The sequence below is a fragment of the Eulemur rufifrons genome, chromosome 29, assembly GCF_041146395.1.
Source record: "Eulemur rufifrons isolate Redbay chromosome 29, OSU_ERuf_1, whole genome shotgun sequence".
Taxonomy (NCBI): Eukaryota; Metazoa; Chordata; class Mammalia; order Primates; family Lemuridae; genus Eulemur; species Eulemur rufifrons.
The window spans coordinates 95,729,020-95,741,803 of record NC_091011.1 but is presented as its reverse complement, the minus strand read 5'-3'; the positions used below and the strand labels follow the sequence as shown (position 1 = coordinate 95,741,803).

The 12,784-nt window shown below is 41.9% G+C and overlaps 1 protein-coding gene across 1 annotated transcript in view; it reads left to right on the top strand.

Annotated features, from left to right (window-relative positions):
• Nucleotides 1–245: 245 nt before the first annotated feature.
• Nucleotides 246–12,784, top strand: part of RHEB (Ras homolog, mTORC1 binding) — a 54,055-nt gene continuing 41,516 nt past the window's right edge. Inside the window, exon 1 of the mRNA XM_069461534.1 lies at nt 246–697. Coding sequence (XP_069317635.1) covers nt 646–697 — 52 coding nt within the window. The 5' untranslated portion in view covers nt 246–645. The remainder of the gene's footprint in view (nt 698–12,784) is intronic.

The window sequence follows — 12,784 nt, the reverse complement described above, 5'->3', positions numbered from 1 at the left end:
GCCTCTCCCGCCCGTCCCCACCCGTTGGAAGTTTGAAGGCTTCAAACCTCGCCGGCGCCCAATTGCGAGATAGCGGCCGGGGTGTATTTTTAGCTCCCGCGCCAGCAGTCCCGCCGCCCCACCCCGCCTTTTCGTCATCCCCAATGGGAAACGGAGTTTCCGTCGCGTCATCGCATGGATGGGCGGGAGCTGTCCAATCAGCGCTCGGGGAGAAATGGCGTAATTAAAAAGCGGCGGAAGAAGGTGGGAGGGTCATGACGCAGCGAGTTTCAGTCGTGACTTTTCCGGGAGCTTCTCGGCGTCCTGTTTTTTCCCTTTAAAGTAAAACGTCTCCCCAGCGCATCCCTCAGCGCACTTCGCTGGGCGGAGGCGGCGGGCCGCGGCGGGGGGAGGGGCGGCGCTGACGTGGGCCGGGGGGCCGGCCGCGGCGGGGCGGTCACGTGGGCGTGTTGTGGGGGGAGGGGCGCCGTCGCGCGGTCGGTTCCGGGCGGTTGGGAGCGCGCGAGCCAGCGAGAGGCAGCCGCGCCCGCCGCCGCCCCTCTCTGTATGCCGCTGTCCCCCGGCGCGGCCGCCGCGGATCGCAGCAGCAGGAGCCGCCGCCGCCGCGGTTGATGTGGTTGGGCCGGGGCTGAGGAGGCCGCCAAGATGCCGCAGTCCAAGTCCCGGAAGATCGCGATCCTGGGCTACCGGTCTGTGGGTGAGTGGCGGGCGGCCGCGCGGCCTTCTCGCGCCCACGGGCCAGGGCCTAACCTGGGCGCCGGGTGGCGGCCGGGCCTGCGAAGTTTGGAACCGGCGCGGCCATGTGGCGGGCGGGCGGGGGCCGAGCGTTTCGTAACCACCATTTTGGGCAGAGGTGGCGGCGTCGGCGCCCGGCGCGGAGGTGCGGAAGCCGGGCGCCCTCCCGGGGCCGGAACGGACAGGTGGCGGCTGGGGGCGGCGGGCGTGGGTGGCCCTGGGGGAGGCTGGAGGCGCGGAAGACGCTGGGCGCGGGGGATGTCGGGGCCACCGAGTGCCGAGGAGTCCCAGGTGTGTCTGGGGCAAGTAAGGCGGTGGTGGGAATAATTCGCCACTCTGCCAGGACTGTGCCGCAAGGCACTCCCACAAGGAAGGAGTCACACCTGTCCCTCTCAACCTTTTCGCTGCAAGCTCTGGCAGTCTTCCCTCACCCCCGCCCCAAATTGAATAAGGTCCGTGAGGTTTTAACAAAGGAAACAGTACCTTAGGTTCTTTCCATCTGTAGTGAAGTTCAACCTTGTAAAGAAAACTAGGGACTTAAAGGACGTTTGGCTACTGAGGGCAAGTTTCTTATCTAAGAAACCTGGAAAAGCCCCCAAAAGAGACCTCTTTGGAGACCCTTTAGGTACAGCCGGTGGCCAAAATAGGAAGAGAGAGAAAAAGAAATTTCTGATCTCCCAGTGTCCTATTTTCTTCGGGAAAAAATAAGGTCAGGTACTGGCAACCAGGCTGTTGAAGTAATTCAAATGTCTTTTTGTTTTCTTCCCGCCCCGCACCCCCCAAAAGGTTGACATACATTTGAAACTGTTCCTGGCCTTACTGCTGAATAGAGGTGGCCTGGGGTGGGGTGAGAGGTGGACAGGGTGTCAGAAAACGAGTAGTTTTCTATCCTTTGAGAAAACAGAACGGTTGCACTTAACCACACTTCATGGTGAGGCTTTATTGTCTTTGTCAACCGGAAGCCTGGAGAAATTAGTTCGTCTTTTCGTGCAGTTTTTAAGTAACTGTTTAAAGAAAATGTGCATTTGATCACAGTGTAGGGGTGGGAGGTGAAAGCGAGGGTTTGGAGTCTCCGGTGATTGCGGAAAGAGGCAGCAATGACTGCCATAGGAAAGCTTGTAACTCCTGCCGCTCATTGGATGAAGTCCCCAGCTGCGCTTGCTGTTCTGCTTCCTCGCTCTCACTTTCCACCGCCGGTGCCAGGGTTTGTGCTCTTTGACCAAGATCAGCTACAGTATGCTTACTCATCCTTTTACCATCTCTCTCTGTCAAGTGCTGGGGGGAAATCATGAAGGGAGGATAAAGGGCTCAAAGAAGCTTCTCTACGAGGTACCGGGTGCCAAGAGTCACAGGGGTAGCTCTTGTGTGATGCAGTGCTGAATCAGAGGGGCTAGATAGGTGACAGTCTTAACAGCTGTGGCCATAAAGTAACTATGCATCAGAAATTGAGCCTTTTAAAGTCACTAACTGTCCGCTTTCCAGATGTCAGTATGGAACCCGCGATCCAGCCTTTATTGGCAGCCTGAATCACCATGCTCTTGCTTCCCTCTGTTCCCTTGATTTCCTTCTCTGGACTTTGGAGAGTGGAACCATGACATATCCTGGCTCTTGAGTGAGCCCTGGCTGATCGGGCACCTGGTGCCAACTAATTGAAGATAGTGAGAAGTACCTGGGCTACCTGATTTCATCCCAGGAGTGACGTAAAGATCCTGACTTATTTACATTACCGCTTTACAATTTTGAAATGGTGGTTCTGGTCTTTAGTGAACAGGTCTAGTGTTTTATCACTGTTTTGCTGAAAAGAAATTCGTTATGTCATGTTGAAATCCATTCTGTTTTGTCTTCTAACCAGCGTCCTCCTGAAGACTGAGATATGACAGGCCACCCTTTATTTTAAACTGCTGTTAAATAGTGTGCTAATTTATAATTTAGTCTCTGGTAGGATGCAGAGTAACTATTTTAAAAGATTTTGGAGTGGTTAAGTTGCTCCCAATCTTGCATTTAATTTTAAAGTTGTTTACCATTATTATGAGCTGGGATATCTTTTAGTTTGTGGGGTCTTTTTTAGGGGACAGGGGTTAGTTTTTTGCCAGCATGATTCCATGTATTAGCCACTCTTCTACAGGTTACTCAGAATTCAGAATATAGGAGCTTACTGACATGTGTCTTTCTACGTTGTGCTATTTTGTGATGTTAAGTTGTTTTGTCCAGTTGACTGAGTATAGAGTCATAGCAAAAGGCTTCACATCTTTCTTGGAATGTTCTCATGATTAAATATCTTAGGCCAGTTTGACTAGAATACTTGTCATTGTGACTTTGTCATATCACAAACTTTATTTTAAAAGTTTGCCTTCAGATAGAACTACAAAATGCTATGATTGCTTTCAAATTTTGTATTTTTTTTAAATACTGAGTGAACTGCCAGTATGGAAAAAATAATTCTCAGGTGGTTTGTACAACCCTCTTTCCCCCTGAAGTACTTTTCCTATTATTTGCAATGTTAAAGCTTTTAAGGACACATCACCTATAACTCAGTCTGGCTTTCAAAGAGTGCTTTGTATTAATTGTTTTAGTGGTTGCCAAATATACCAGCTCCCTTACATTCTATTGTTTCTAATACAACAGAGTAGCCCCATGACAGAAGAAACTAAAGTGAAAGTTGTAATGTGTCAGGTAAACTGTCTTCAGTCTGGTACTTCTTTCGCTGGAATCTTACACTGAGAGCTTTGATAATCTAGTTTACCATTAGACCATAATCAAAAGGTGTTTGTCATATGTAAGTCTCTTGTGTATGGTTAACGAGGGATGGGATCACAGGCATGTGGAAGCTAGTAATAGAAAATAAAACAACTTTGTGGTTTTGTAAAAGGCAATTCAGCAAAAGTACTCAAATTATCTCGTCAAGATGTTTTAGGTAGTATCTGGATACCTTATAGGGACAGATGTCATTGAATATTTTGTTGTTCCTAGTGGAACACAAATTGTATTCTGACTTTAACAATCTATTTTTAAGTTATCCCGTCCTTTTTGACAAATTTCATTAAAAATTGAAAGGTAAAAACGTTATTTGCCCTGTGTAAAATATACCAGTATGTGAAATTGTATATTCAGGTGCTAAATAACATTCTGATGTTGTGTGATTGTGGGTGGGTGTAGTCCTGTAGTGGCTACTTTGTGTTGAAGCTTGAAATTACTGTTATTCCATCTCTCTCATTCATTGTTCTGTACAAGAGTGTAATCAGAACTTGAATTTGTGATTTTGACTTTCTGGTGCCAAATGTTGATGTCCACGTGTGTTGTTATAGCTATCTATACTTACCTTTATCACCCCAAAAAGAAACACTGTGCTCCTTAGCAATCACTGCCCATCCTCCCCTCCCTGCAGCCCCTGGCAACCACTAATCTACTTTCTGTTTCTATGAATTAACTTATTCCGGACATTTCATATAAATGTGATCATTATATGTGGTCTTTTGTGACTGGCATCTTTCACTTAAAGTTTTCAAGTTTCATCCATGTTGTAGCATGTATCAGTACTTCATTCCTGTTAATTGCTGAATAATATTCCATTATATGAGTATACCACTTTTTCCCTATGCATTTGTCAATTGGATATGTGGGTTTCAAGTTTGTTTTTTTTTTTTTTTGAGACAGAGTCTCACTTTGTTGCCCAGGCTAGAGTGAGTGCCGTGGCGTCAGCCTAGCTCACAGCAACCTCAAACTCCTGGGCTTAAGCGATCCTACCGCCTCAGCCGCCCGAGTAGCTGGGACTACAGGCATGTGCCACCATGCCCGGCTAATTTTTTTCTATATATATTTTAGTTGGCCAGATAATTTCTTTCTATGTTTTTTTTTTAGTAGAGATGGGGTCTCGCTCTTGCTCAGGCTGGTGAACTTTTAAGCTATTATGAATAATACTGTTTTTGAACATTCCTATACAAGCTTTTGTGTATATGTAGGTTTTCATTAATCTTGGGTATATTCCTAGGAGTGGAATTACTGGGTCATGGGGTAACTCTATGTTCAACATTTTGAGGAACTGTGAAACTGTTTTGCAAAGCAGCTGTACCATTTTATATTTCTATCAACAATGAAAAAAGGTTTAAATTTCTCCACATCCGTACTAGGACTTGTTATTGTCTGTCTTTTTGATTTTAGCCATCCTAGTGAGTGTGAACTGGTATCATACATGATTTGTAAATAATTTCTCCCATCTGTCGTCTGTCTTTTCACTTAAAGCAAAAGTTTTCAATTTTGAACTCCAATGTATCTTTTTTGTCACTTGTGCTTTTAGTGTCATATCTAAGTAAATCATTGCCTAATCCAGCCAAGGTCAATAGATTACTACTATGTTTTCTTCTTGATGTTTTGTACTTTAAGTTCGCACAGGTCTGTGATCTCTTTGTAGTTAATATTTGTATATGGTGTGAGGGAGGGGTACAGCTTCATCCTTTTGCATGTGGTTATCAAGTTGTCCCTGCCTCTTTTGTTAAAAGACACTCTTCATTGAATTCCTTGTTGAAAATTAAGTGACCATAATTTTAAGAGTTTGTTTTAGGACTCTCTCATTCCATTACTCTATATGTCTGTCCTTATGCCAGTACCACACAATCTTGATTACTGTAATTTTGTAGTCAGTTTTGAAATAGTGAGTCCTCTAATTTTATTCTTTTTCAAGATTGTTTTGGCTATTCTGAATCCCTTGCATTTCTGTATGACTTTTAGGACTAGATTGTCAGTTTCTGCCAAAAAAGCAACTGGGATTTTGATAAGTGTTTTATGGTTTTGCAAGTGTATTTTAAGGTCTAATTTAAAAAGCAGCTGGATTCTCATATCTGCTTTTGAGTTTATTCCATTACAATATGTTATTTTAATGAAGTATATGATGAAAATCCAGTCTTGGCTTCGAAAAGGGAGGAGTATTTTAATAGCATTTTCAGATAATTGTGGATATTCTTTGATACTTACCAAACCTCCATAAGTAATAGTTTCTTAAAGGTTAGTTGCAATGTGCAGTCTGAAATCATACACATCAACTGGCCCTACCCTGTTACATTAAACTCCATTGCTCTGTTTTACACTTTGAATGGATCTTCTACTCATGCCTGATTTTGTAACATCGTACACGGATCATTTGGGAAATACTGCTTAACTGTTATGCAGATCTTCCACATGTTGACACATTTTAATATTTAAATATTATTTGAATAAAAATATTTTAAAAATCACATTTGTTAAGCTCACCATGAGTGGTGCAAGTTTTCCAAAATTCTAATTTCCCTCGAGTTTGATTTTTTTTTTTTTTTTTTGGCAACACGATGCCAGTTTTTACTTGAATTGACAATTTTATTTTTTTAATTTCCAAGAAAATGTCTGCCAGATACCTACATCTGAAATAATAATTTGTCATCATTCTTGCAAGTAAAAAAGGCACTCCATAAAAGTGGCTAGTTGAGATTGCACAAGTGCTTTTCTTGGAGACAACCGTCATACTTCAGTATATAGCAGAGGTGCTTTATGTGTACATCCCATTTATCATACAGAACATTAGAAAAACATGTACCCAAGGCTCAAGATTTAACAGTAATTTTTACCGCTTTCTCAAGGACATTGTTAAGTGAAAACAGCGCCCCCCCCACCCATAAGTGTATAATAGTGAAGAATACAATGATTTACCACCCAGTATGTGACTCCTATTGTGAAGGATGCTAAGGGATGCCAAGCTAGCAGTTTTACCTGCCATTACTTTTGTGCCTTTAGTATGAATGGGAACTTGGTGGAAAAGGCAAATGATATCTTAATATTGTTATGAAAATAGCTTGGACTTCATGACCCCCCTAAAAAAGTTTCAGGGGACCCCCCCAGAGGTCCACAGACCAACCTTTGAGAGACATTGAACTGTGGTATGCTAGGGTCTTACTACTCACTGCTGTGCAAAATTGAATCCAGAGTGGCTGCATCCTAGATGCTGTTCACTGGGATATGGTTCCCGCAGCCTCAGAGGAGCTTCCTAGGAGAGGCTCTGTAGCCCTGTAAGATGAGGATGCTATGGCAGGAAAGTACTTGGCATGGTAGAGAATGGAAGGACACAGGGGGATGGCCAGAACATAATGAGGTGGGAGCAGGAAATGAAGTTGGAAAGGTAGTCAGGAGCTGCATTGTGCAGGGCCTTGCAGTAACTTTAAGAAGTCATTCATTCTGAGTAGTAAGCAATGAGCTACAAAAAGGTTGGGAGAATTATGATATCTATATGCTTGTTGACTTGACCTCTTGACCTTGTGGTACATTTTTTTGGGTGAGTCGTTGTGTGATGAGGTTCAGATGGTTGGCCTCTCCAAATCTCATGTTGAAATTTGATCCCCAGTGCTGAATATGGATCCTGGTGGGAGGTGTTTGGGTCATGGGGGCAGATCCCTTGTGAATGGTTTGGTGCCCTCCCTGAGATGAGTGAGTTCTCAGTTTGTTGGTTTGAACAAGACCTGCTTGTTTAAAGGAGCCTGGCATCACCTCCTCCCTCTCTTGCTCCTGCTCTTACCATGTGACACACACGTTCCCCCTTTGCCTTCTGCCTTGATTGGAAGTTCCCTGAAGCCCTCACCAGAAGCAGATGCTGGTGCCATGCTTGTATAGTCTGCAGAACCACGAGCCAAATAAGCCTCTTTTCTTTATAAATTACCCAGCTTCAGGTATTTTCTTTATAGCAATGCAAAATGGACTCAATACATTGTTTGGACCTGGTGATGGTGAGGCTCCCAAGGAGTAATAAAGATTGCAAAGGTTGGCAGCTTATGAGAGCCATGTACTACTAATAACGTAGTTTTTACATACAAGTATCAAGATGAAAGCGGGGAAGGGTACATGAGTAAAAACAGCAACTTTATCACAAAATGAGAAACAGCCACCCCTACCTGTAATTATGGAAGTAATAAATGTGCAACACTTTTGTTAGGTTAAGGTCCAGAATAACAAGTTAATAACTTTAGTAGTATCCATGACTGGATTGTTCTTAGTTATTTGAATAAATCAGAACTGGACATGATTGTCAATTATTTGAATAAGTCAGAACTGAACTTGGACGTGATTGTGCAAGTGAAGGCATTATGAAATCTTTAGTGATCACCCTTGAAAGAACCTTTATTCTTAGTTCTAGTCTATCATGAAGGACCAGATTAAATCTTAGCGTTGATAGTTAAAGTGCTCATGGTCTTAAAGTCAGATTGCTGTCAAAGTGCAAACTGCTGAATACTTTTAACATGAATTGCTTGATTGGTTTAGAAATATGATTTAATATCTCAAACATAAAAGTCCTGGACTATTTTCGTATTTTAATTTTCTTAAATGTGTATTAGGCTTCTGAAAAAAAGTTCCCTGTAGGATTGGAATTTTAAATAGATTTGGTATTAGTTTAGAACAGGAAGTGCTAGAAGCCTTTGTATTGTGCTCTTATGGGAAAGTTTAGAGCAGGGCAATTTAAGGACACTGATAAAATTAACTCTGTCCTGCTTGCTTGGTTTCTGTCTTATGTGTAAATATAACTGAGTCATGTCCCCTTCCCCCTATTTCTCTTCTTGTTGTGCTTTTTGCAGAAAGACTCCTCAGGGACTTTTGAAACAGAAATTGATATTTTAGCAAGATACATGATGGTACAGTACAAATTTGTGAATGGGGGATGGAAATACTGGCTTTTAGGTTACAGTTTTGTGAGATGGAAATGCTTTTCTGAGACTTGTGTGTTTTAGATAGAAATGCATTTAGCTGGTATTTTGCTGATTTTAAAACCTAAATCATGTTTGGAATTTGCTTTAAAGAGAACATTGTAAAATATAGGTTCTTTTTTTTGTTCGTGATTTGTATGAATAGCTGAATAAAAGCATAAATGGTAAACAGTCAACCGTGGTGGCCAACCTCCATAGTGTGAATGGAAGTGGGAAAACACTGGAATTTCCAGTTCCTCTACTAGGAAATTCCTCGAGTGTGATACAGGGAATTTCTGACCTGGCTCCTACGGCCCTGTTTATACTAGGGGGCAGGAATGCTTGATACTGTGAGAGCTATGCAAAGATTTTGGACCAGAGCATCACTAAGGTTGCTCCTGGAGGAGAGAAAGGACAACAAAAATTCAAGCCCTAAATATAAAGTCTTGTGTTTATGTTTCAGGGAAAAAAATCACCTGTGTGTGTACAGATTTGAGAGACTGGGATTAAATTTCTAGGGATTTTAGCTATTTTCATTGTGAATCAGCTCAGCTGAACTCTGAACCAAAAGGGTGGAGCATTGTCTTTAGTTCTGCGTGTCACACGCTGAGAAACATTGCCAACCTAGAGTAGAGTTTCTTAACTTGGAGTTCTTGAGCTCTCCCTGAAATTGTGTGCGTATTTTCTGGGGGAGGAGTCTAGGGTGTTTGTCAATTATCCAGAAGGATTTCAGGCTCTGAAACTACTGGTTGAAGCAGGACAGTTTGTGAGTTTTAAAGTGTTACATGTTATTCAAATAGGTGTTCATTAAATGTTTGAATAAATTAAGTCTACTTTGTACCAGTCACAAAGGCTAGGCCAGTCATGGTCCTTGCCCTCAAGGAGTTTCACTTCAATCTAGTGAAGAAGCCACAGGAAACAGTTACTACTACTGATAATTGTTGGTGTTGTTGAAGCATTTACTGATAGGGGGTGCTGTCTTAAATAATGTACTTGTATTAACTCTCTGAATAACCCTTAAGCTCTATGGGTAGGTACAATGAATATTGCTATTTTGCAGATAAGGCAACTGAGGTACAGAAAGATTAAGTGACTTGCCTGTGGTCCGTTATTAAGTGACAAAGCCAGGATTTGAACTCAGTCAGTGGCTCCAGAGCTGGCAGTCCAGCTGCTACACAGATTGTTATTACGTGCTTGAGAGAAATAATCAGAGGAAGAGCTAACTTGACCATGGGTGGAGATGGGGGTCGGAGAATTGTCTCTGGAAAAAAAGGCAGCGTGACTCTACTAGTGAATGAGGAGAAGGTAAGATGTGAGTGGGGAGGAAGTGGGGACTTATTTGTGTGCCAGCTGTCTATCAAGAACAGCTTTGTGTTAGCCCTTTTAGAAGTTTTAGACTTTTTTCAAGAAACATGGGAAGTCACTGAAGAGGTTTAAGCAACAAACTAGATGATAATCTATAGTATAGTTGGGACTGGCCAACTTTTTCAGTAAAAGGCCAGATAGTAAATACCTCAAGCTTTGCGGGCCATGTGGCCTCTATTACAGCTACTCAACTTTGCCTTTGTAGCAGGAAAGCAGCCATGGACAATACATCCACCAATAAGTGTGGCTGTGTGCCAATAAAACTTTATTTATGGATATAACACTTGAATTTCATCTGATTTTCATGTGTCATGAAATACTATTGATTCCCCCCCCACAACCACTTAAGGATGACAAGAACCAGTTTATTTGCTTGCTTGCTTGCTTGCTTGCTTGCTTGTTTTAGCTCATAGACTGTACAAAAACAAAACAGGCTGTGGGCCAAATTTGGCCCCTGTCTGTAGTTTGCTGATCCTGTCTTAGGTCCTCAAGAAGATCCCTTCTATTCTGTGAAGTGGATACGGGTGGTAAGGGAGAGCTAACTTGACCATGGGTAGAGGAAGGAGTTGGAGAATTGTCTCAAAAAAAAAAAAAAAAAAGTACTGTGGCTCTAATTGTGAATGAGGAGAAGGTAAGATGTCAGTGGGGAGGAAGTGGAGACTTAGAAATGAGAAGAACAGGCAAGGTGTCATGGGCTAGTTAGTGTAGCATGGACAAGATAAAGAGGACACACATTCGAGATTTAATTAGAGGGAGAATGGATAAGATGTTGATGTGGGAGCCGTTAAGGATAACCTTCAGATTTCTAGCGTGAGTGCCTGGGTAGGTAATGTTGCTGTTGGCTAAAAAGAGAAATGGTAGAACAGGACCAGGTTTAGGAGATGGACCAGGTTCCTTTACACACCTGCCAGATGCACAACTTGCCCTGCTTTCTGGCCACAGAGGGAGGCCCTAGCAACGACCTGCATGGTTTCCGTGGTCCTAGAGACAGGCTGCTGCTCTTGCTACTAGGGTTCTGAGGGTTTGCTGCTCCTGGGTCCCTGTGCCACCCAAGAGTATGACTCAAAAAACCCTCACATTTCAGGGTTGTTGCCCCAGAGACAAATGAGGTTCAGGTCTCAGCTGACCCCACACACCCATACCAACCACTCAGCTAGGCAAGGGTGCTGAGGACTCATTTCTAACTACAAGGATATTTTTGTCATTCCTGCTTGGTGGGAGGGGGTGGTGGGTCCCATCTCTAGACCTTTTCATTCTGTATAACTGCTACAAAATTTTGTGAATATGTTTTATAATAATAAATTGCCTTCTTGATCAAACCATGTTTGTGGATGAGCAGTATCCAAAAAAACTTGGGCTGTCCACAAAATGAGCCTACCTTCAATTTTTCTAAGACTCTAGGAAAGTCTTTCGGAAGCCAAATTTATGCAAATAAGATGTTCCTATTCCCTTAAACTATAATGAAGAACACCATGTAATTTTTGATTGTTGCAGTACCCACATTAAACATGTAAAAAGAAACAAGTGAAATTAAAACATTATCATTTCAGTGTGGTAACGGGTATTGTTGATATTTTTACTTTTTTTCATATTAAATCTTAGAAATCTTGTGTATATTTTACACTATGACGCATCCCAGTTAGGACTAACCACATTTCAGGGGCTCACTATCCACGTATAGCTACTGGCTACAGTACTGGGCAGCCCAGGTCTGGTGGATAGTGAATTGGTGCTGGTAGGTGAGGTCAGTGCAGAGTTTCAAGAGCTTTTGAAGAAACAGTCTTTGTAAATAGGAATATTTTTACCCATTCATGCTGACTGATGAATATGCTTTATACTTTATCTCATTTTCCTCATACTTTGTTATTACTAGTTTTGATCAATCTTAAATTTCATGCTGTTTAATATGTTAAAGTTTGGGTTATAATTGGAGAATTTCTCTGTTTTTCTCTAGCTCTTTCCCACCCTCACCTCTACCCCCAGCCTTTACCCCAGTTTTGCCCACAAATCTGGGAAAATTCATTCTTCATTGTTACCAAATATTTACTATCTTACAGATTGTCAGGTCAGCCCCCTTGCCTTCCAGCTTTGCTTAATGTCTAAACTCTAAACCATCCCATGGAGGCGACTGTCCTATTAAAAAGTCTTTAGGGAAACAGTTTTGTAGCACTTTTTTTCCCTTGCATTTTAATAATCCAAGTGGTTAATAAAATTCTTCATTTATGTAACTCTGTCCTTCATGTTATATAATTAAACTTATTTCTTATTTTCCTCAGTGGAATATATCTAGTAGCATAGTAATTGGCAATAGTAGGTACTCAGTAAGTATTTGAATGAGTAATACCAGTTTTACTTATTCTGCTTTGTCTTTGTCATAATAATAATTGCACCATAATACCATAATCCCCCCCCCCCTTTTTCTCTCCCAGCATCTATTTTTACAATTTGGGAAGGGGTTTGAGAAAGAACAAGATGATGTCAACCCTGTTTAACTCATAGGAACAAGTGAGAGAATTCATGTGAAAATGTTTTGTAAATTCTAACAGTGTCTCTTGTAGGTTCTGTGGAATCATTAAAAATTTGTATGATAGGCATTACATGCTCTCATCTGATTACATGTTGGAGATGTGAGGATGGATATTCATATTAGAATCATGTGAACACCTTCTCAAAACACAGGAACTCCTTATGCACCCCTTGTTAAAATGCTGAAGTAAGTGCATTTTTAAAACACCTCCTTGGTGACTCGTATAAATATAAATACACACAAAAACACATCCATCTCCCTCAAAAAAGCAATAATGACCGATCCTACCGCTGATGGAACTACACATTTTTTTACTAAAGTGAGTGCATATAATTTGTTAAGCATATAATTAGTATTGTATATCATGTGAGGAACACATTGTCAAAGAAACCTTTATACAGTTTGTTGTTATTCCGGCCCTTTTAACAATGGTAATATTAATATATTCAGGTTTCAGTTCATT